The sequence below is a fragment of the Hemiscyllium ocellatum genome, chromosome 8 (genome assembly GCF_020745735.1).
Source record: "Hemiscyllium ocellatum isolate sHemOce1 chromosome 8, sHemOce1.pat.X.cur, whole genome shotgun sequence".
In the NCBI taxonomy this organism is placed as follows: domain Eukaryota; kingdom Metazoa; phylum Chordata; class Chondrichthyes; order Orectolobiformes; family Hemiscylliidae; genus Hemiscyllium; species Hemiscyllium ocellatum.
The window spans coordinates 113,521,831-113,546,963 of record NC_083408.1 but is presented as its reverse complement, the minus strand read 5'-3'; the positions used below and the strand labels follow the sequence as shown (position 1 = coordinate 113,546,963).

Here is a 25,133-nt window from a genome sequence, read left to right as displayed (position 1 = left end):
AACTTACTATCTGAAAATGGGGCAGCGCTATTCCAACATTTCAGAAGTTTTTGATTAACCCTTGAAGCATATTAGCATCCAAGGCTATGGGCCAAGAATGGAATGTGGGAGTACAGTAGGTAAGTGCTTAATAACAATGTGGATATAAATGAGAACTATCACTATGATTTGAACATGTGCTGTCATGATTCAATATAAAACAGACGGGGTGTAACCCGAGCATCAGCTAAAACTGGGTGAGTTGTGTGACTAATGCATGTAGCCAACAGTGGGCAACATTTCCTCCCATACTCTTGTTGACTCTTATAATTACCCTACACTCGATAATATTGCAACCATCAGTATTATGGAATTCAGACTCAAAGTATTATTAAACAATCTTCAAAATGTTGTCAACACACTCAATGTCTCAAAAATCCACACAGAATGAATAATTAAGACTCAGCCACGCAGTTGGAACTAAGAAAATGGTGAAGACCAGTCTCATGAAAGCGACCAATCCCAGTGTTATCTATTTGCATAGTAATATGATATTTCCCAGATGCTCCAATCAGCAACTCAAAGCAATTATCTTCACTTCAATTCTGGGATCCAAATGAACAATACAAAGCTGTTCTTGAGATAACCGCGGACACACCGTTTCCACCATGAGACGGGTCCATTACTTACACTTTGCGTTCATAGCTCCTTGATCTGGGAAAACTTCATGAATAATTTAAACCTTATCAGTCAACTCTGCAACTTTAAAGTCTACGAGTAAAAAATGAGGTCTGCAGATGCTGGAGATCACAGCTGAAAATGTGTTGCTGGTCAAAGCACAGCAGGCCAGGCAGCATCTCAGGAATAGGGAATTCGACGTTTCGAGCATAAGCCCTTCATCAGGAAGGGCTTATGCTCGAAACGTCGAATTCCCTATTCCTGAGATGCTGCCTGGCCTGCTGTGCTTTGACCAGCAACACATTTTCAACTTTAAAGTCTACTCCAGGATGCCTTGAGACAAAACCTGCACCCCCCTTCCCCGCCTCCCCCCCCCACCCCCACCGGTGACACCCAGAGAAAGTGCTTGATCTAAAATGTGACTAGTACTCTTTGGCACATTGGCAATGCAACAGTACTCCCCAAAGTGATGTTTATTAGCTTTTTATTCATCACATAATGGGATTGCTCATTACTTTTTGGGCTTGAGCAGGTGGTGGTAAAAATTTCAACCTGCAAACTGAAAGTTATGCTTCTAAGGATTATGAATTGTAAGTTCAGATATTCATAGCTCAACACTTACAGGAACCTCGGAGGAGGGAAGGAGGTTAGAGATGGGCTGTTAGAACGCTAGTATATGCAAGTAAATGGAGTATTATGTGGGGAAATGTAAAGTTGTTCATTTTGGAATGGAGAACAAAAACAACAGAGTACTACTGAACTGGAGAAACATTGCAGAAAGCTGCAACACACAGGGATTAGGGGACTTGGGCATAGAAAACAGAAAACTAGCACACAGGGGCAGCAGGTAATCAGGAAGGGTCATGGAATGTTGGCCCTTATTCCAAGTATAAGAGCAACTCTTCCTGGAACTGGACAAAGTGCTGGTGAGACCTTATCTGGAGCACTGTGAGCAGTTTTGCTCCCCTTATTTAAGGCAAGACTTCATTGGAGACAGTTCAGAGAAGGTTCACTAGGATGGTCCCTGGTATAGAAGGTTGGTTTTCTGAACACAGGTAAAACAGGTTGGGACTCTACTCACTGGAGCTTGGAAGAACGAGAGGTGATTTCATTAAAACATACAGGATTCTAAAGGGCTTTGACAGGGTCAATGCTGAGAGAATGTTTCCCCTCATGGGAGAGTCTAGGGCCAGAGGGCAGAGTCTCAGAATAAAGGGGCTCCAATTTAAGACTGAAATGAGGAGAAATTTCATCCCTCAGAGGGTTGTGAGTCTTTGGAACTCCTTACCACAGAGAGCTGCACGGGTCAGAGCCCTTGTGTATATTTAACATTGTGATAGATTCTTGATCAGTCGGGGAATCAAGGGTTACAGGGCAAGGGCAGGAGAGAGAGGATGTGAGGAATGTCAGGTCAGCCATGATCCTACTGAAAGGTGGAGCGGGCTTAAAATCTAGATCTAAAATCTAAATAGCCTAATCCTGTTCCTATTTCTGATGGCCTTTTTACAAGCTGAGGGATTGAGGCACGCTGATAGGGAGAGGGGATGTCTAATTTCGGGGAGAGCACGGTATGGATTAACATGAGAGCAAGAAGAGAAGATAGGTGGGGAATCAGAGAGAGCAAGTAAGAGGCAGGACTCATAGACAAAATGAGAGAGGTCGTGGGATTGTACAGGATGTTGGTGAGGCATCATCTGGAGTACTGTGTACAGTTCTGGCCGCCTTGTTTTTAGATTAGATTACTTACAGTGTGGAAACAGGCCCTTCGGCCCAACAAGTCCACACCGACCCGCCGAAGCGCAACCCACCCATACCCATACCCTTATATTTACCCCTTACCTAACACTACGGGCAATTTAGCATGGCCAATTCACCTGACCCGCACATCTTTGGACTGTGGGAGGAAACCGGAGCACCCGGAGGAAACCCACGCAGACACAGGGAGAATGTGCAAACTCCACACAGTCAGTCGCCTGAGTCGGGAATTGAACCCGGGTCTTTCTTCAGGCGCTGTGAGGCAGCAGTGCTAACCACTGTGCCACCGTGCCGCCCACGGTGTTATAGGAAGGATATTATTAAACTGGAGGGGCTCAGAAGGAATTTACCAGGATGTTGCCGGGTGTGGGAGGTTTGAGTTTGAGGAAAGGCTGGGATGTTTTTCACTGGAACGTAGGAGTTTACTAACCTTATAGAAGTTTATAAAATAATGAGGGGTATAGCTAGAGTTAACGGTAGTTGTCTTTTCCCGAGGATGGGGAATTTCAACACGAGGGGGCACATTTTTAAGGTGAGAGGAGAAGATTTTAAGAAGACATGAGGGCCAAATGCTTTGCGCAGAGGGTGGTTCCCGGGTTGAATGAACCTCCTGAGGAAGTGGTGGATGTGGGTACAATTACATTGTTGGAAAGGCATTTGGAGAAGCACATGAATTGGAAAGGTTTGGAGGGATTAGGGAGCAGGAAGGTGGGACTAGTTTAGTTTAGGATTATGTTCAGCATGGACTAGTTGGACCGAAGGGTCAGTTTCTGTGTTGTGTGACTCTATGACTCTGTGAGCTCTTTGGCTTTAGTGTACGCTATCAAAGTCCTCAAGATATAAACAGGAAAAGACAGTGTAGATAAAGAAAAACCATTCACATTAGTTGGAGATTCTAGAACTAGTTGTCTGAGAATTAGGGCCAGACTGTTCAGGAGAGAATTTAGGAAACACTTCTGCCCACAAACTCTCTTCCACACATTGTAGTTGATGCTGGATCAGTTGTTAGTTTTAAATCTGGAAAAGATACATTTTTCTTAAACCAAAGGTATTAATGTATGTAGGCCTAAGGTATGGACTAAATGAAAACCAAAAGAAATGCAGGTGCTGTAAATCAGAAACTTTCAATTAAGGGGTGGTAGATATAGGACAGATGTTAGGGGTAGATTCTTTAGTCAGCGAGTCGTGAGTTCATGGAATGCCCTGCCAGTAGCAGTGGTGGACTCTCCCTCTTTATGGGCATTTAAACGGGCATTGGATAGGCATATGGAGGATAGTGGGCTAGTGTAGGTTAGGTGGGCTTGGATCGGCGCAACATCGAGGGCCGAAGGGCCTGTACTGCGCTGTATTTTTCTATGTTCTATGTTCTAACAAAAACAGAAATTGCTGGAAAAGCTCAGCGGGTCTGGCAGCATCTGTGGAGAGAAATCAGAGTTAAAGTTATGGATCCAATGACCCTTCCTCAGAACCTGTACATTGTACAGCAGGATAAACAAGGCAAAATAATCACAATGAGCAGTAGGTCCCTGGGAATCACTGAGGATCACAGGGATCTTGGCTTACGTGTCCATCAGTCCCTTAAGGTGTCAGCACAGGTGGATAAAGTGGTTAAGAAGGCATATGGCAAGCTTGTCTTTATGAGCTGAGGCAGAAGGTTTAAGAGTGGAGAGGTGAGGGTGGAACTGTATAAAACAGGGTAGGCCATAGCTACAGTATTGTGTGCCATTCTGGAATCCACATGATAGCAGGGATGTAACAGTGATGGAGAGGGTGCAGAGGCGATTGACCAGGATGTTGCCAGAGTTGGAGAGTTTCAGTTATAGAGAGAGACTGGACAGACTGGGGTTCTCTTCCTTTGAACAGAGAAAACTGAATGGGGCAAGATTGCGATGTACAAAATTGAGAGGGGCATAGACAGGGTGGACATGAAGGAATGTTTCTCCTTGATGGAGGGATCTGGGACATGGATTTAAGGTAAGGCTGATTCCTGATGAAGGGCTTATGCTCGAAACGTCGAATTCCCTATTCCTTGGATGCTGCCTAACCTGCTGTGCTTTAACCAGCAACACATTTTCAGCTCTGATCTCCAGCATCTGCAGACCTCATATTTTACTCGAAGATTTAAGGTAAGGGGCAGGATATTTTGAGGGGATGTGAGGAAATTGTTTGTCACCCACAGGCTGGTGCGGAATCTGGAACTGACTGTCTGGAAGGGTGGGAGAGGCAGGCACCCTTGTCATATTGAAGAAGAATTTAAATGTTCACTTGCGATACCAAGGCACCCAAGGCTATAGGCCAAGTATTGGAAAATGGGATTGGAATAGTTAGGGGGGTTGTTATTGACCAGCACAGACTCAATGGGCTGAAGGGCTTTTTTATGCACTGCAGACCCTGTGACTGGACTCAGGGCAGACTCACCAATGGCCTGTACAAACTTGGATTGTTTTCAAGAGAGCTTCCTACTTTAGCACTCACCTACCATTTGGAAACATATATGACTGTTTCATCATGAGCACTTAGCCAAAGCCCTGCAGCTCTTTACATTAGCACTGTAGATGCACCATCAGCACGTAGACTCCAACCACCACCTCCCCGAACAGTAATAATTGTCAAGCGAGGTGTCTATATCAGCAATGCCCATATTTGGTAAATGGTTAACATAGAGCATGGAACAAGCCCTTTGGCCCTCCATGTTGCGCCGCCCTGTGAAATTAATCTGCTGCCCATCTAACCTACACCGTTCCATTATTATCCATATGTCTGTCCAATGCCCATTTAAATGCCCTTAACGTCGATCAGTCTACTACTATTGCAGGCAGGCCGTTCCACGCCCTTACAACTCTCTGAGGGAAGAAACTACCCCTGATATCTGTCCTATATCTATTACCTCTTAATTTAAAGCTATGTCCCCTTGCGTTAGCCTTCACCATCCGAGGAAAAAGGCTCTCACTGTCCACCCTATGTAACCCTCTGATTATCTTATATGTTTCGATTAAGTCACCTCACAACCTTCTTCTTTCCAACAAAAACAGCCTCAAGTCCTTCAGCCTTTCCTTGTAAGACCTTCCCTCCATACCAGGCAACATCCTCATAAATCTCCTCTGAACCCTTTCCAAAGGTTCCACATCCTTCCAATAATGTGGTGACCAGAACTCCACATAATCCTGCAGATGTGACCTTACCAGTGTCCTCTCCAGCTGAAGCATGACCTTGTGGTTTGAAGTTCAATCCCCTACCAATAAACACCAACACATCATATGCCTTCTTTACAACCCTATCAACCTGGGTGGCAACTTTCAGGGATTTATGCACCTGGACACCGAGATCTCTCTCTGTTCATCTACACTGCCAAGAATCTTAACATTAGCCCAGTACTCTGCATTCCTGTTATTTCTTCCGAAGTGAACTACCTCACACTTTTCGCATTAAACTTCATCTGAAGGTCTTATGAGGAAAGGCTTGGGTCTGTACTCATTGGAGAGAAGAAGGCTAAGAGGGGATTTAATGGAGACATAAAAGATGATCAAAGGATTAGATAGGGTAGACAGTGAGAGTCCTTTTCTTAGCATGATGACGTCGACTTGTAAGAGGGGGCATAGCTGCAAATTGAGGGGCGATAGATTTAAGACAGATGTCAGAGACAGGTTCTTTACTCAGAGAGTGGTAAGGGTGTAGAACGCCCTTCCTGTCAACGTAGTTAACTTAGCCACATTAGGGAGATTTAAACAATCCTTGGATAAGCACAAGGATTATCCTTTGATAAACAAAGTGGGGGGGGGGGGCGAGCTTAGATTAGTTCGCAGGTCGGCACAATATCAAGGGCCAATGGACCTGTTCTGTGCTGTATTGTTCTACGCCACTTATGAGCCCAGTTCTGCGTCTTATCTATGTCCCTCTGTAACCCACAACATTCTTCGGCACTATCCACAACTCTACATACCTTAGTGTCATCTGAAAATTTACTAACTCATCCTTCTATGCTGTCATCCAGGTCATTAATTAAAGTGACAAACAGCAGTGGCCCCAAAACAGATCCTTGTGGCATGCCACTGGTAAATGAGTTCCAGGATGTACATTTCCCATCAACCACCACCCTCTGTCTTCTTTCAGCTAGCCAATTCCTGATCCAAGCCACTAAATCACCTTCAATCCCAAAACTCCGTACTTTGTGCATTAGCTGACCATAGGGAACCTTATCAAACACCTTACTGAAATCCATATAGACCACATCAACCACTTTACCCTCATCTACCCGTTTAAACACTTTCTCGAAGAACTCAGTAAGGTTAGTAAGGCACAACCTACCCTTCACAAAATGGTGTTGTCTATCACTAATCAAATTGTTCCTTTCCAGATGTTTATAAGTCCTGTCTCTTATAACCTTTTCCAACACCTTACGCACGACTGAAGTAGGGCTCACTGGCCTATAATTACCAAGGTTGTCCTGACTCACCTTCTGAAACAAGGGAATAACATATGCTATCCTCCGGTCTCCTGGCACTACTGCTGTCAACAATGACAGATTGAAGCCAAAGGCTCAGCAATCTCCACCTTGGCTTCCCAGAGAATCTGAGGATAAATCCCATCCAGCCCAGGGGTCTTACCTGTTTTCAGATCTTCCAAAATTGCTAAAACCTCCTCCTTGTCAACCTCAATCCCATTAATCCTGTAGCCTGGATCTCCGTAATCACACTAACATGTGAGTACTGAGGAAAAGTTTTCATTAAGCGCTTTCCCTATATCCTCAGATTCCACACACAACTTTCCATTACTGTCTATGATTGGCCCTAATCTTACTCTAGTCATTCTATTATTCCTGATATACCTATAGAAGGCCTTAGGGTTGTCCCTGATCCTATCCACCAATGACATCTCATGTACCCTCCTGACTTTCTTAGCTCTCTCTTTAGATCTTTTCTGGTTAAGTTATAACTCTCAAGCCTGCTAACTGAGCCTTCACACCTCATCCTCACATAAGTCTTCTTCTTCCTCTTGACAAGAGCTTCAACTTCTTTAGTAAACCATGTCTCCCTCTCTCAACAACTATGTCCCTGCCTGATAGGTATATACTTACCAAGGACCTGCAGTAGCTGTTCCTTGAATGAGCTCCACATTTCAAGTGTGTCTATCCCCTGCAGTTTCCTTCCCATCCTATGCACCCTACATCTTGCCTAATCACATCATAATTGCCTTTCGCCCAGTTATACCTCTTTCCCTGCAGTATATACCTATCCCTGCTCATTGCTATTGTAAACATAACCAAATAATGGTCACTATCACTGAAGTGCTTACCTACCTCCAAATCTAACACCTGGCCGGGTTCATTATCCAGTACTAAATCCAATATAGCATGTTGGCCTGTCTACATTAAATTGAAATGGACCAACCTGTGCTATTTTTCCAAAGTACCCCAGAGCAGTTCCTATTGCACATCATCACCACTCCCTCATTGGAAAAGATTTCAAATGGAGTTGTAGATATAGTTTAATCCTCCCCCCATCTTACATAGACCACTGAACAGTGCAGCGTAGGAATGAGCCCGTTAGCCCAGCATGTCTGTGCTGACCATGGTACCATTCTGAAACTCATCCCACCTGCTTCACATGGTCCATGTCCCTCTACGCCTTGCCTGTTCTGTCTAAATGCCTCTTAAATGTTACTGCAGTGTCTGCTTCCAGCACCTTCCCTGGGGGCACATTCCAAACTCCTCCCACCCTCTGTGGAAAAATCTGCCTCACACATGCCCTTCAAACTTCCCCCCCCCCCCTCACCTTTTACCTATACCCTCTTGTATTTCACATTACCACTCTGGGAAGAAGACTCCAACCATCCACCCTATCCATGCCTCTCATAATATTATACACTTCTGTTGGGTCACCCCTCAGTCTCCGAAGCTCCATCCAAGTTTGTCCAACCTCTCTCTAATACACTCTAATCCAGGCAACATCCTGGTAAACCGCTACTGCACCCTCTGCAAAGCCCCTGCATCCTTCCTACAGTGTTGGGACCAGAGCTGCACACAATACCTCAAATGTGGCCTCACTAAAGTCTTACACAGTCACAACATGCCTTGCCAACTTTTATGCTCAATGCTCTGATCAATGAGCCCAAACATGCCATCCGCCATTTCTCTGTCCAACTTTCAATTCATCTACATCCTGCTGCATCCTTTTGACAACCCTCCTTACTATCCACAAATCCCTACAATTTTCATTCTGTCTGCAAGCTTACTAATCAGGCCACTAACACTTTCATTCAAATCACTGAGAAATCTCACAGAGAACAGAAGTCCCAGCATTAAATAAAAGCCCAAAAGAACTGTGTGTGCTGTACACTAGAAACACACACTGAAATTGCTGGAAAAGCTCAGCAGGTCTGGCAGCATCTGTGGAGAGGAATCAGAGTTCATGTTTCGGGTCCGGTGACCCTTCCTCAGAACAGTTAATTAACTCTGATTTCTCTCCACAGGTGCTGCCAGACCTGCTGAGCTTTTCCAGCACCTTCTAGTTTTGTGTTTGAGGTCCCAGGACCATTCCTTATAGAACACCACAAGTCAGAGACCTCCAGTCAGAAAGACACCCTTCCACAGATACCCTCTGCCTTAGATTAGAATCCCTACAGAATGGAAACAGGCCATTTGGCCTAGTAAGTCCTCACCCACCCTCCGAAAAGTAACCCACTGAGACCCCTCCCCTATATTTACCCCTGACTAAAGCACATAGCACTATGGGCAATTTACCATGACCAATTTATCCTGACCTGCACATCTTTGGATTGTGGGTGGAAGCCCACACAGACACGGGGAGAATGTGCAAATTCCACACACAGTCGCCCGAGGCTGGAATTGAACCCAGGCCCCTGGCGCTGTGAGGCAGCAGTGCTAACCACTGAGTCACCGTGCCGCTTGGTCTTCTATGGCCAAACCAAGTATCTATCCAATTTACCAAGTCTCCAATGACAACTCTCCGCAAATTAGAGAGAAAAAAACTGCAGATGCTGGATTCCAAAGTAGACAGGCAAGAGGCTGGGGGAACACAGCAAGGCAGGCAGCATCAGGAGGGACAGGCAGGAGGCTGGGGGAACACAGCAAGCCAGGCAGCATCAGGAGGGACAGGCAGGAGGCTGGGGGAACACAGCAAGCCAGGCAGCATCAGGAGGGACAGGCAGGAGGCTGGAGCAACACAGCAAGGCAGGCAGCATCAGGAGGGACAGGCAGGAGGCTGGGGGAACACAGCAAGCCAGGCAGCATCAGGAGGGACAGGCAGGAGGCTGGAGCAACACAGCAAGCCAAGCAGCATCAGGAGGGACAGGCAGGAGGCTGGGGGAACACAGCAAGCCAGGCAGCATCATGAGGGACAGGCAGGAGGCTGGGGGAACACAGCAAGCCAGGCAGCGTCAGGAGGGACAGGCAGGAGGCTGGGGGAATACAGGAAGCCAGGCAGCATCAGGAGGGACAGGCAGGAGGCTGGAGGAACACAGCACACCAGGCAGCATCAGGAGGGACAGGCAGGAGTCTGGGGCAACACAGCAAGGCAGGCAGCATCAGGAGGGACAGGCAGGAGGCTGGGGGAACACAGCAAGGCAGGCAGCATCAGGAGGGACAGGCAGGAGGCTGGGGGAACACAGCAAGGCTTGCAGCATCAGGAGGGGGAGAAGTTGAGGTTTTGGGTGTAACCATTCTCCAGGACTGGGGGTGGGGGTGGGGGGAGCTGCCGATAAAGGGGGTGGTGCTGGGGGAGGGTTGTGGGTAGGGACGGGCTGGAGTGGTGAGGTAGTGATAGGTGCAAAGAGCTGAAGAGGTCACAGCGGTGTGGCAGTGAGAAAGGAACTCACGGAGTTCCCCTCTGAGGGAGACAGAGAACTTCTTCAAAGTGAGAAGTCACACAACATCAGGTTATAGTCAAAACATGTGATGCTGGAAAAGCACAGCAGGTCAGGCAGTATCTGAGGAGGATCGACGTTTCGGACATAAGCCCTTCATCCTGCTCCTCGGATGCTGCCTGACCTGCTGTGCTTTTCCAGCACCATGTGTTTTGACTCTGACTCTGCAGCATCTGCAGCCCTCACCTTCTCCAACGCCAGGCTGTGGGCCAGCAGGTTCATTTGGAAGGACAAGCTTTTGCAGCGCTGCTCCTTCTTCCGAAAGCTAGTGTGCTCCCAAATAAACCTGTTGGACTATAACCTGGTGTGGTGCGATGTTTCACTTTGCCCACCCCAGTCCAACACCGGCTCCTCTACGCCATGGCTACCTTCTTCAAAGTGGGCATCGTTAGCGGTGGCAATCTCCAGCAGCTAAATGTGGGGGAACAAATGACGGTGTTGCTATTGGCACCCAGACATCTGTTTAAGATTCCATTAACATCATCCAGCTGTTTGGGGAGTACTGTTTACCTGAGATTAACTCCAGCAGGGAGAGAATAAACAACATTAAATAGCAGGGATCACAGGAACAGCAGGGAGAACCAGTCTGAATACACTTGTCTGTTCTAACCTCTGTCAACTGCCAGTTTACAAACAGTCTAGTCGCTCTTTATCGGAAAGGCTGAATGCAGGGTGTCAAGCATAGCAAATCCAACCTACTGACTGCCTCCAATCTCAGCTGTGCCCTGAAACATATTCCCACTTGGAGGAGTTACCCTGTGAGTAAGCTACTTCCTCTGTTAGATATATACATCGTGAAGCAACAGTTTGCATTGTACCAGCCTGGGAGGCAGCAGTGAGGGTGTGTGGAGCTACAGGATTCCTGTTTCAGCAGCCTCTCCCTCTCTCCCCCGGGGGGAGACAGCACTCCCCACTCCCTCTCAGTCTCCTCGCCTCTGACTGGCCTCAGCAGCTCTTTCACAGACCCTGGAGTCTCTCACTCGGTAAGTGTCCGCTCATCTCTCCCTGATTACTATCCATTGTCCTGGCTTCCAGTTCCATGGGACCCCCTCAGCCAGATTCCCAACACCTGGATCCAATGACACACGTTGCAGCGGAGACCCCATGTCTGTCGGAAATTCGGGGAAGACTTGCCCTTCCACCCACCCCGGGTGGGAGAGCAGGGAAACCCCCCCTGGAAGTGAGGGACGGGGTGGGGATCCTGTAATCCCAGGGAGACGGGGGGGTGGGGGGAGAGGGGGAGTAGGGGGTAGTGCTGGGAGTAGCCAGCGGTGAAATTATCAGAGTGGTGCTGGAAAAGCACAGCGGGTCAGGCAGTATCCGAGGAGCAGGAGAATCGATGTTTCGGACAAAAGCCCTTCATCAGAAAGTCCCGATGAAGGGTTTTTTGCCTGAAACGTCAATTTCCCTGCTTCTCGGACGCTGCCTGACCCGCTGTGCTTTTCCAGCACCACTCTGATCTAAACTCTGGTCTCCAGCATCTGCGCTCCTCACCTTTGATCAGTCAGGACTGGTTTCCAAAGAGAGTGGGGACACACTTTGGGGATGAGCTAATCCCCCTCCCTCTCCTGAGGATCTGACAGGTGTATGTCTGTGTGTGTGTGTGGGGCTGTGTGTCTGTGTCTGTGTGTGTGTCTGTGTATGTGGGGGACTGTGTGTGTGTGTGTGGCTGTGTGACTGTGTGTGTGTGTGTGGGGCTGTGTGACTGTGTGTGTGTCTGCGTGTGTGTGTGTGGGGCTGTGTGACTATGTGTGTGTCTGTGTATGTGGGGGACTGTGTGTCTGTGTGTGTGTGTGGGGGGGGGCTGTGTGACTGTGTGTGTCTGTGTGTGTGTGGGGTTGTGTGACTGTGTGTGTGACTGTCTGTGTGTCTGTGTGTTTTGTGTGTGGGGAGCTGTGTGTCCGTGTGTGTGTGGGGGGCTGTGTGTCTGTGTGTGTGGGGAGCTGTGTGTCCGTGTGTGTGTGGGGGGCTGTGTGTCTGTGTGTGTGGGGGGCTGTGTGTCCGTGTGTGTGTGGGGGGCCGTGTGTCTGTGTGTATGTGCATTATGTGTGGCCAAAATGACATCATGTACAGCCCCACCATAACCTTATATTCAACGCCTTAACTAAAAGAGGCAAGCATTTGTTTATTTATGCTTTTTTTAGTGTAATGTCAGTGTCACTGGCTGGGCCCAGCATTTACTGCCCGTCTCTAGTTGCCCCTTGAGAAGATGGGGGTGAGCTGCCTTCTTGAACAGCTGCAGTCCATGTGCTGTGCCCACAATGACCTTAGGGAGGGAATTCCAGGATTCTGACCCAGTGATATTGAAGGAACAGCAATGTATTTCCAAGAGAGGATGGTGAGTGGCTTGGAGGGGAACTTGCAGGGGGTGGTGTTCCCATGTATCTGCTACCCTTATCCTTCTAGATAGAAGTGGTTGTGGGTTTGGAAGGTGCTGGCTGAGGACCTTTGGTGAATTTCTGCAATACATCTTGTAGATAGTCCACACTGCTGCTACTGAGCGTCGGTGGTGGAGGAGTGGATGCTTGTGGAGCTGCCTTAGCTACCTCATTTACCTGTCCTGCTCCCTTCAAGGATTTATGAACTATTACACCAAGCTCCCTGTGATCCTCTTCTCTTTCCTGACATTCTATCATTTATTTTGTCCCTTCCCCCAGTGCATCATCTGACACCTTGGTATACCGTTGTATATCTAATATCAAGCAAAAAGGATTGTGAGGAACCTGCATAGTTTAATGTAGGAAATGGGGAGCTACTGGAGCATTGTCTGGCATAAACATGACCAAATCCCCTCACCCGGATGGACTGCACCCCAGGCTGCTATGGGAGGCAAGACAGGAAATTGCAGGATCTCTAACACATGTACAGCACAGAAACAAACCCTTCCGTTCAACCTGTCCATGCCGACCAGATATCCCAACCCAATCTGATCCCACCTGCCAGCACCCGGCCCATATCCCTTCAGATCCTTCCTATTCATATACCCATCCAAATGCCTCTTAAATGTTGCAATTGTACCAGCCTCCACCACTTCCCCTGGCAGCTCATTCCATACCCGTACCACCCTCTGTGTGAAAAAGGGACTTTTGTCTATCTTTTCCCCTCACCCTAAACCTATGCCCTCTGGTTCTGGACTCACCCACCCCAGGGAAAGACCTTGTCTATTTACCCTATCAATGTCCCTCATGATTTTATAAACCTCTATAAGGTCACCCCTCAGCTTCCAACGCTCCAGGGAAAACAGCCCCAGCCTGTTCAGCCTCTCCCTATAGTTCAAAACATCCAACCCAGGCACCATCCTTGTAAATCTTTTCTGAATCCTTTCAAGTTTCACAATATCCTTCCTATAGCAGGGAGACCAGAATTGCACACAATATATCAACAGTGGCCTGACCAATGTTCTGTACAGCTGCAATATGATCTCCCAACTCCTGTACTCAATACTCTGACCAATGAAGGAAAGCATACCAAACACCTTCTTCACTATCCTATCTACCTGCGATTCCGCTTTCAAGGAGCTATGAACCTGCACTCCAACGTCTCTTTGTTCAGCAACACTCCCTAGGACCTTACCATTAAGTGTACAAATCATGCTCTGATTTGCCTTTCCAAAATGCGGCACCTCGCATTTATCTGAATTAAACTCCATCTGCCACTCCTGAGCCCATTGGCCCATCTGGTCAAGATCCCATTGTAAACCTTCTTCACTCTCCACTACATCTCCAATATTGGTGTCATCTGCAAATTTGGACAGACTTGGAAAGGCAAGGGTTAATTAGGGATAGTCAGCATGGCTTTGTCAGCAAATTTGAAAATGTGATGGAGTGTGTGAATGAGGGATATTCAATTGATGTGGTTTGTATGGATTTTAGCAAAACTTTTGACAAGGCCCAACATGGGAGACAGGTGGAGAAGGTTAAAGCGCATGGAATTGAGGGAAACCTGGTGAGATGGATCAGAAACTGGTTTAGTAAGAGGGCAGAAAGGGCTGTTGTGGTAGAAAGCTGTTTGAGTGACTGGAGGTTGGTGTGCTGTAGTGTACAACAAGTATCAGTATTGGGATTCTTACATCTTGTTTTACACAGCAATAATATCGATGAATATGTGGGGGGATGTTAAGCAAATTTGCAGATGGCACCAAGATTGGTAGAGCCATTAATAGCCAAAAAGGTGGTTGTAGGTTACAGAAAGATATTGGTGGGTTAGTCAGAGAATATTTAACCCTGGCAAGTGCGAGGTGATGCACTTTGGAAGAAGGAACAAGATGAGGGAGTGTTCAATGAATGGCTGGACACTGGGCAGCTTAGAGGAGCAGAGGAATTTGGGGGTAATTATTCACAGATCCCTGAAGTTGGCAGAGCACATGATTAGGAGAAAGTGAGGACTGCAGATGCTGGAGATCAGAGTTGAGAGTGTGGTGCTGGAAAAGCACAGCCGGTCAGGCAGCTTCTGGGAGCAGGAAAATCGACGTTTCAGGCAAGAGCCTTCATAAGGAAAGAGGCTTGTGAGGTGAGGGAATGGCGGTGAGGAGGGAAATACATCTCTGGTGGTGGTCTGACTGTAGGTGGTAGAAATGGCAGAGGCTGATGCATTGTATCTGAAGATTGATAAGGTAGAAGGTAAGGACTGGGGGGGGCATCCTTGTTGTGGTTGGGTGGGTGGGATGCAAGGGCGGAGCTGCGAGGAGTGGAGGAGATGTGTCAGAGGGCATCCTCAACCAGGTGGGAAGGAAATGTTTGGTTGTTGAAGAAGGAGGCCATCAGGGATGTTCTGGAGTGGAATTGGTCCTCCTGCAGCAGAAGCAGACGAATAGGGAGTAAAGGATAGCGTTTTTAGGGGGAGGGTGATGTTTGGGACAAAGTGTAGTCCAGATACCTGTGGGAGTTGGTGGGTTTGAGGTAGATGTCCATGTTGAGTCAGTTGCTGGAAATGGAGTTGGAGAGGTTCAAGAAGGGAAGGGAGGTATTCGAGATGATCCGGTGAACTTGAGGTCAGGGTGGAAGGTGTTTGTGAAGCTGATGAACTGTTCAACCTCCTCGTAGGAGCATGAGGTAGCACTGATACATTCATCGATGTAGTGGAGGAAAAGGATGGGGATGGTGCTGGTGTAACTATGGAAGATGAACTGTTCCGTGTATCCAATGAAGAGACAGGCATGACTGGGACCCATGGCTACTCCTTTGGTCTGAAGGAAGTTGGGGGATTCGAAGGAGAAGTTGTTGAGGGTGAGGTCCAGTTCAGCCCAGTGGAGCAGGGTGTCGGTAATGGTTGAGTCGGTGGGAGAGGAAGAAACAGAAGGTTTGGAGGCCTTCCCCATGACGTGTACAGGCCATGGATGTCCATAGTGAAGATGAGGAGTTGGGGGACAGGGAAGCACAAGTCGTGGAAGAGGTGGAGGGCGTGAGTGGTGTCCCGAAGGTTTGTGGGGAGATCCTGGACTAAGGGGGGCAGGACAGTGTCAAGGTATGAGGAGATGAGTTCAATGGAGTAGGCGGAGACAATGGACTAGGCAAAAGTGAGGACTGCAGATGCTGGAAACCAGAGTCTAGATTAGAGTGGTGCTGGAAAAGCACAGCAGGTCAGGCAGCATCCGAGGAGCAGGAAAATCGATGTTTCGGGCAAAAGCTCTTCATCTGGAGACAATCGACTGACTGGGGCAGTCAGGTTTGTGAATCTTGGATAGGAGGTAGAGCCGAACAGTGTGGGGTTCTGAGACTATGAAGTTGGAGGTTGTGGATGGGAGATCCCCTGAGCATATGAATATGATAGTTAAGAAGGCATATAGGACAGTTTTTTTCATCAGGTTGTGGCAAAGAGTATTAGAGCAAGGAGGCAATGTTGGAATTGCACAGAGTATTGGTCAGGCCATAACTGGAGTACTATGTGCAATTTTGGTCACCTCACTGTGTGAAGGATGTGACAGTGCTAGAGAGGGGATACAGAGGAGTTCACCAGGAGATTGTCAGGACATAAGGAGAGACTAGATATGCTCAGATTGTTTTCTCTCAGGCAGACAAGGTTGAGGGGGAACACAATTGAGGTGTATAAGATTATGAGGGGGATGGACAGGGTGAAGAGAGAGGAGCTGTTCCCCTGGTTGAGTGGTCAATCATGAGAGGGTGTAGTTTAGGGTAAGGGGCAGGAGATTTAGAGGGGATTTGGGGAAGAAACCTTTCCACTCAGTGGGTGGTGGGAATATGGGATATGCTGCCTGGGAAGGTCGTGCAGGCTGGAAACATTTAAAAAATATTTGGATGAGCCCTTCAATTATCATAACATTCAAGGATATGGGACAAGTGCAGGAAATTGGGATTCGCGCACTTTTAGTACTAGCTGTGTTGGTATAGCCTTGATGGGCCGAAGGGCCTTTGATGCTCTGTATAAATCCCTGTCTCACTATATGGATCGAGAGATCATAACAATTTAATTTTCTTTTTGACCTTCCAGTCGGAACATATGCCTTTTATTACAACATCTTATCATGCTCAAAATTTAATTTTCTTTTGTTTATTTTGCTTAATTGATGTTCAGTGTTTGACAAAGTGTCCATTAGACTGGCTTCCTGCTCTGGTTCCTATTTCTTATGGTCTTAATGAATCAGAAACAAAAAGACTTGCATTGCCCCAAGCCTAGGCCACAGTCTCAGCCGCTTTCGGTCAAGTCACTTTGCAGTGTTGGAAATGCAATTAGTATGGAGGAAGTCGTCCAAACAGCAGTGTGATAATGATCAGAGTGAGTGTTTCTGTTTTAGTGTTGTAAGGGGAGAACGCAGGCTCTGACACCGTGCAAGAGGATGTTGTTTTTCTTTGCAGGATGGTTACGGTACCAGGGGGAGGCACCGTCTCTCTCAGGTTCAGGGCAGTTTTCAGGAAGAGCAGTTTACCCCCTGCAGCTCCCCCCCACATTCCAACTCCCAAATGTCCATGAGAACATAAGGCCTAGGAGCAGGAGTAGGCCGTCTCGTCCCTTGTGCCTGCTCCGCCACTCAATACAATCAGGGCTCAGCTCCACTCACTCGCCATCTCATCGTATCCCTTAGTCCCTTTATTGTTCCAAAAAAACTATCTTAATTTTAAAAACGCTACTGAAGTAGCGCCAACTACTTCTCTGAGCAGGGAATTCCATAGATTTACAGCTCTCTGGGTGAAGAAGTTCCTTCTCAACTCAGACCTAAATCTGCTCCCCCTAGTCCTGAGGTTATGCCCTCTTGTCCTGGCTCCAGCTACCAGTGGAATCATCCTCTCGACTTCTATCTTATCTATTCCCTTCATAATTTTATATGTTTCTGTAAGATCCCTCCTCATTCTTCTCAATTCCGACGAATATAATCCCAGGCTACTCAGTCTCTCCTCATAAACAACCCTCTCAACTCCAGAATCAACCTACTGCAATCTCCAGAATCAACCTCTGCACCCCCTCCAGCATCAGTCCATCCTTTCTCAAGTAAGGAGACCAAAACTGTACACAGTAACCCAGGTGTGGCCTCACCAGCACCCTGTACAGCTGCAACATAACCTCCCTGCTTTTAAACTCATTCCCTTTAACGATGAAGGATAAAATTCCATTTACCTTCCTAATTAAAGGTTGTACCTGCAGACAAACCCTCTGTGACCCAATGGCTATCTGCGTTTCTGCTCTGAAAACCTGTCTCCCAGGCAGTGCCCTCTAAGTCTGAACCACTCAGTGTGTGAATCAGGTCTTTTCTCATGCTCCGAGAATCCTTTACATTGTGGAAACAGGCCATTCAGCCCAACACGTGCACACCAGCTCTTTGAACAGCATTCCATCCAGACTCAACATCCCCACCCTATCTCTGTAATCCTGCATTTTCCATGGCTCATCCACCGAATAGTAGACATCCCTGCACACTGTGGACAATTTAGCATGGCCAATCCACCCTAATTTGCACGTCTTTGAATTGTGGGAGGAAACCAGATCACCTGGAGGATACCCACGCAGACGAGGGGAGAATATGCAAACTCCACACAGGCAGTCACCTGAGGCTGGAATCGAACCCGGGTCCCTGGTGCTATGAAGCAGCTGTGCTAACCATTGAGCCAATATCAGTAAGGGAAGTCCCTCATCCTTGGAACCGTTCTCCTGCACTCTTTCTAATGTTGCCCCATCCATGTGTGTGACGGAATACTCCCCACTTGCCTGTTTGAGTGCAGCTCTAATAACACTCAAGAAGCCTGACCCCCATCCAGGACAAAGCAGCCCGCTAGGTTGGCACCACATCCACAAGCCTCCACTTCCTCCAGCACTGACACTCAGTAGAAGCTGTGTGTATTATCCATTCCCTCTGCCACTGAAGCAAGATAGCTGCAGATGCAAACCACAAACACAGCACACGGCAGACACTCGCCATGGTTCGTTTCAATAGCACCTTCCAAATCCATCAGTTCTATGGCTTCAAAGTTCAAGGGAAGTCAGTGCATGGAAACTAGCATGCTCCCTAGTTCCAAATTAAACACAATCCTGATTTTGGAATAACATCACCATTCCTACACTGCTGGTCAAAATCTTGGAATTCTCTCCCAGGTATCAACAATACCTTCCCCAGCTTTCTGGAGAATAATCAGGAATGGACAATTACCTTATCTTCTGTATAAAGAGCATTTTCCTCACTGCCATCAGTTCTGCGGAAGGGTCACTGGACCCGAAACGTTAACTCCACTTTCTCTCTGCAGATGCCACCAGACCTGCTGAGCTTTTCCGGCAATTTCTGGTTTTGTTTCTGATTTCCAGCATCCGCAGTTCTTTTTGGGTTTTTATGGACAATAAAAGTTGGCTTCACCAACAATGACCACATCCCCTGCAGGAATGTATATTTACAGAACGAAGTAGTATTCTTTTACGACTACACTTGACAGCCCAGAGCTAATGCTTAATTTTCCAGTTTGGAATTTCAGCATGTGCCTGGGCTTGTTCAGAGATAAGCTTGCTAATAACAAATCAGAGTTGACAATACATTCCAAAAGATTACATTTTACTCCAATGTATCAATATTCAAATATAGCTGTGTATCCCTGTGTGGTGTTCTGATGGAGCAATGCTCCATGGTCTGGTTACAATTCTCTATCTTTGTCGGAAAGGCTAACTGATCTCTGTCTCTTTTCCCTCAGACAGTGCCCCAATGATTGCCCACACAGCTCCCAACCAGTCCCTGGTAACGGCTCCTAATCTCAGCGCAGTCAACAGCTCCAATGGCTCACTCATTTGCCCCGAAGGTAATTTCTGGGAGTGGATGTACACCTTTCAGCCGATTTACATCATGGTGGTGTGTGTCACTGGCGTTGTGGGGAACTGCTTTGTCCTGATCGTCCTGTGTTTACAGAAAGGACGTTGCACGAGGCCAGAGGTCTACCTGGGGAGTCTGGCTGGGGCTGACCTGCTCCTATTGGCTGGCCTCCCCTTCTGGGCTGTTAACATTGCCCTCCACTACGAATGGCCCTTCGGAGATTTCCTGTGCCGTTACGTCAACTCGGTGATCTATATGAACTTTTACAGCAGTGTCTACTTCCTGGTGATGGTCAGCATTGACCGCTACCTGGCTCTGGTGAAAGTCCTTCATTACAGCAGAATACGGACACTCTCATGTGTCAAGATCAACTGCTTCATCATCTGGATGTTCGGCTTGCTGATGAGTAGTCCCATCATCATATTCCGAAGAGTGATCTATGTGGAAGATTTGAACATCTCTGCCTGCTTACTTGATTACCCTAATAAGTATTGGGTTCTGAATATGGACATTCTGATGGTTGTCATTGGTTTCCTGATCCCTGCGCTCATCCTCAGTTTCTGCACATTTCAGGTCCTGAAGGTCCTGAGAAACAACCAAATGCAGCGCTTCAAGCAAGTGCGAAGGGAAAGCAAGGCAGCCATCTTGGTGCTCGCTGTCCTTTTGGCCTTTGTCATTTGCTGGCTGCCTTTTCAACTGCTGCGGTTCCTCAGGATCTTTGTGTTTTCAGACATCCTGCAGGGCTGCTCATTAGAAAGAGCGATTAGTAACGGCAATCAGATTGCGAGCTTCCTGGCCTGCACCAACAGCTGCATTAACCCCATGCTCTATGTCCTTGTGGGAAAGCAGTTCAGGAAGAAAGCACAGGAGGTGTGGGTCCGAGCTAGGAGCAGGTCGTTACAGACTTTGAATGACTCCCTCACAAGCCGCACCACAACAGTAAAGAGTTAACATCTGGATATGAAGCAGAGATGGAGCCGCCTCTCCAACTGTGAACCTGTCTTCACACATCAGCTGTGGTTGTCATGCTGTTTCTCTTTCTGCAACTGATAGGAAAGGCTGCTGCAAAATGCATGTCAAGATTCTCAATTATATAAAGGAAGGAATGGGATGTATTACATACCAGTCTGTCCCTGATCACTTTTGCTTCAAACCAGGGCATCACCAGATAGAGATGTGGTGATGTCCAGGGGCTCTGGGAGAAAGGGAAGTAAACTGGACAAGAGCTGTGTGGCTCCTGGTCAATGATCATCTGCTAGGCTCTGGCTGAGGGCGACATCAAGATCAGCTACTGCGCCAACAAGAGGCTTTAGGGCGGCCCGGTGACTCAGTGGTTAGAGCTGCTGTCTCACTGCGCCAGGGGCCCGGGTTCCATTCGAGACTCAGGCAATTGTGTGGAGTTTGCAAATTCTCTCCGTATCTGTGTGTTCAAAGAACAAAGAAAATGCTGTGCAAATCCAAGGAATAGAATTATAAGGATATGGGACAAATCCTTTAGGACTGAGCTGAATAGAAATGCCTTCACTCAGAGTGGGGAATCTGCCACTGAAAGCAGCTGAAGCAAAAACCATTGAATGTTTTCGAGAAGGAGTTAGATCGAGCTCATAGGGACAGATGGGGTTGGAGAGAAAGCAGATTCTATGGAATTGTCACAAGGCAATTGGACAGTCCTGGAAAAAGCCAGTTTTGCAGGATAATGAACGTAAAGACTGATTGATAGCATAGAGCCCAGTTGTGGAACAGTGGCAGTGTCTCTATTGCTGGAGGTCAGGGTTCACGTCCCACCTACTCCAGAGGTATGTAATTACATCTCTGAACATGTTGATTAGGAAAATAGTTTAACAAAAATCTAATTGTATACCTCTTCCAAAAAGCTAGCTCAGGCAGGCCAGGGCACATGGTTTTAAAGAGAGATCACTATTGATTTGAAACATAGTAAATCACCTGCAAGGTAGATAAATGGGAAAACAGGTAACATGGGAGAGTTATAACTCAGGTACTAGAACAAGGTTCAGTGCAGTTTAACAATGTGGGGTCTTCTCAAGAATATTCCAGAAGGCTGGATAAACTTGTTAAAATGATTCAGCAACACAAATAATTTGTAATGTATATAGTACCTTTGATTATAAATTTGGCATGGTATAATGACAGTAATCCTGTGTTCAAGTGATGTTGAGATGATACAATGCTCTGTTTGATCTCATAATTAATAAAATATGCCAAAGTATGTAGGGTAACATTAATCCTTGCTGTTATGATATGATGTGTGTTATCACAGATGTGACAATAAATGAATGATGCTTCATATTTACCTGATTCCTGACTGTGTCTGAGTTCTTTGACAAATCAGTGGGTATTGATCAACTAGGCAGAAGTACAAAGTTAAAAATCACACAACACCAGGTTATAGTCCAACAGGTTTAATTGGAAGCACACTAGCTTTCGGAGCAACGCTCCTTCATCAGATGATAATGGAGGGCTCGATTGTAACACACAGAATTTATAGCGAAAATTTACAGTGGATGTAACTGAAATTATACATTGAAAAATTGATTGTCTGTTAAGCCTTTCATCTTTCACCGCAGGGGCGGTATGGTGGCGCAGTAGTTAGCACTGCTCCCTTACAGCGCCAGCGTCCCAGTTTCGATTCCACTCTTTGTGGGCGGCACGGTGGCACAGTGGTTAGCACTGCTGCCTCATGGCGCCTGAGACCCGGGTTCAATTCCCGACTCAGGCGACTGACTGTGTGGAGTTTGCACGTTCTCCCCGTGTCTGCGTGGGTTTCTTCCGGGTGCTCTGGTTTCCTCCCACAGTCCAAAGATGTGCGGGTCAGGTGAATTGGCCATGCTAAATTGCCCGTTGTGTTAGGTAAGGGGTATGGGTGGGTTGCGCTTCGGCGGGTCGGTGTGTACTTGTTGGGCCGAAGGGCCAATTTCCACACTGTAAGTAATCTAATCTGTTAGAATACAGTGATAGTTTCACTTCTTTCATGTGTAAATCACAAAACCTTTTTTTAAAAAAGTTGCATTCTTGATTAGCTGTTAACAATGAATGATAGCTAGACAATATGTTGAAGGTGTTAGCCCCCTGTGTTTCTATGTCTATACTATGATGTTTAGATTGATTCTAATCTAAAAAGTGAGATAATGGAGTTTTACATGAATGCATGCAGTTTTTGAGCAAAGTACAATGTAACCCTGCAAGTACAAATTCACCCCACAAATATATGTGTGCATGTGGGTCTTTGTCTGTGTGTCTGTCTGTCTGGGTTGGGGGTTGTGAGTGTGAGAAAGTGTATGTATGTGTGTAGTGAATGCAGAGTGTCTTAAGTCTGAGAGGGGGTGCATGTGGGAGTGTGGGAGTGTGTGTGTGTCTGTAAGGGTGTGTGTGGGTGTCTGTGTGCGTGTCTGTGTGTATGTGTGTCCGTGTGTATGTGTGTATAGGGGTGCCTGTGTGTGTGAGAGAGTGTGTGTGTATAGGAGTATCTGTGTGTGTGTAGTGCAATGGTGGTCACCTGTAATGTGACATGAACCCAAGGTCCCGGTTGAGGCCCTCCCTATGGGTACTGAACTTAGCTATCAGCCTCTGCTCGGCCACTTTCCTCTGCTGCCTGTCCCGAAGTCCACCTTGGAGGATGGTCACCCCAAGATCCAAGGCTGAATGTCCTGGACCACTGAAGTGTTCCCCAACTGGGAGGGAACCCTCCTGTCTATTGATTGTTGTGCGTTGTCCATTCATCCGTTGTCGTAGCCTTTGCTTGGTTTCCCCAATGTACCATGCCTCCGGGCATCCTTGCCTGCAATGTATAAGATAAACGACATTGGCTGAGTCACATGAGTACCTGCCATGTACAAGGTTGGAAGTGTCCCCATGCGCAATGGTGGTATCTATGTCCACAATCTGACACGTCTTGCAGTGTCCACCGTGACAGGGTTTATGGAGTTGCCCTGAGAGCAGGGCAGTTTTCTACGAGCAACGAACTGTTTGAGGTTTGGTGGTTGTTTAAAGGCAAGTAGTGGAGATGTGGGGAAGGTCTTGGTGAGGTGCTCACCCTCAGATACCCTCTCTCCACAGATACTGCCAGACCTGCTGAGTTTCTCCATCCTCCAAGGTGGACTTCGGGACAGGCAGCAGAGAAAAGTGGCCGAGCAGAGGCTGATAGCTAAGTTCGGTACCCATAGGGAGGGCCTCAACCGGGACCTTGGGTTCATGTCACATTACAGGTGACCACCATTGCACTACACACACAGATACTCCTATACACACACACTCTCTCACACACACAGGCACCCCTATACACACATACACATGGACACACATACACACAGACGCACACACAGACACCCACACACACCCTTACAGACACACACACTCCCACACTCACACATGCACCCCCTCACAGACTTAAGACACTCTGCGTTCACAACACACACACACACATACACTTTCTCACACTCACAACCCCCAACCCAGACAGACAGACACACAGAGACAAAGATCCACATGCACATATATATTTTGTGGGGTGAATTTGTACTTGCAGGGTTACATTGTACTTTGCTCAAAAACTGCGTGCATTCATGTAGAACTCTGAGCTCAAAAACTGCATGAATTTATGTAAAACTCTGTTATCTCACTTTTTAGATTAGAATCAATCTAAACATCATGGTGTATTCAGAGAACACAGGGGGCCAACACCTTCAACATATTGTCTAACTATCACCATTGTTAACAGCTAACTCGAGAATGCAAAGTTAAAAAAAAACGTTTTGTGATTTCCACATGAAAGAAGTGAAACTATCACTGCATTCTAACAGATGAAAGGCTAAACAGACAATCAATTTTTCAATGTATAATTTCAGTTACATCACACTGTAAATTTTTCTATAAATTCTGTGTGTTAGGATTGAGCCCTCCACTATAACCCGATGAAGGAGCATCGCTCCGAAAGCTAGTGTGCTTCCAATTAAACCTGGTGTTGTGTGATTTTTAACTTTGTACACACCAGTCCAACACCAGCATCTCTAAATCATAGGCAGAAGTAGGTACTGCAGATGCTGGAGATTAGAGTCAAGATTAGAGTGGTGCTGGAAAAACACAGCAGATCAGGCAGCATCCGAGAAGCAGGAAAATTGACATTTCGGGCAAAAGCCTTTCATTGTTCCTGATGAAGGGCTTATGCCCGAAACATCAATACTCCTGCTCCTCGGATGCTGCCTGACCTGCTGTGGTGTTCCAGAACCACTCTATTCTTGACTCTGTGAGTATTGATACAACTGTGACAAGAAAGTGCTGGAGAAAGAGGCCCATTGGGTCTGTACTGTGCTGTAAGGTCTGTTTCCATGCTGTACATCTCTATGACTCTATGTTCTAAACTCAGGCAGTGGAGAGAGAAAGCCATGTTATTTTCGAATCTAGAATCATTCTTCATCATAAGGTTCTGATGAAAACTCAATGGACATGAAATGTGAATTCTACCCTCTCTCCACAGATATTGCAAGACCTGCTGACTTTCTCCACCACTTTCTGTTTATCTATCAGATCTTCGGTGTCTGAAGTTCTTTGTTTTATTCTCGTGTTCCAAGGAGGCTGCCCTGTT

General features: G+C 47.0%; 1 protein-coding gene across 1 annotated transcript; it reads left to right on the top strand.

The window, feature by feature from the left end:
• The first annotated feature begins 11,125 nt into the window (after positions 1–11,125).
• LOC132818010 (B2 bradykinin receptor-like) lies at positions 11,126–21,828 on the top strand. The gene is made up of 2 exons (XM_060828596.1): positions 11,126–11,276; positions 19,419–21,828. Exon 2 carries the CDS (start codon positions 19,430–19,432, stop codon positions 20,483–20,485), a length of 1,056 nt encoding a protein of 351 aa, XP_060684579.1. The 5' UTR covers positions 11,126–11,276; positions 19,419–19,429; the 3' UTR covers positions 20,486–21,828.
• The last annotated feature ends 3,305 nt before the right edge of the window (positions 21,829–25,133 follow it).

Excerpts from the sequence above, each read along its gene's own strand:
- LOC132818010 (XM_060828596.1), top strand. The coding sequence starts at position 19,430 with ATGATTGCCCACACAGCTCCCAACCAGTCCCTGGTAACGGCTCCTAAT.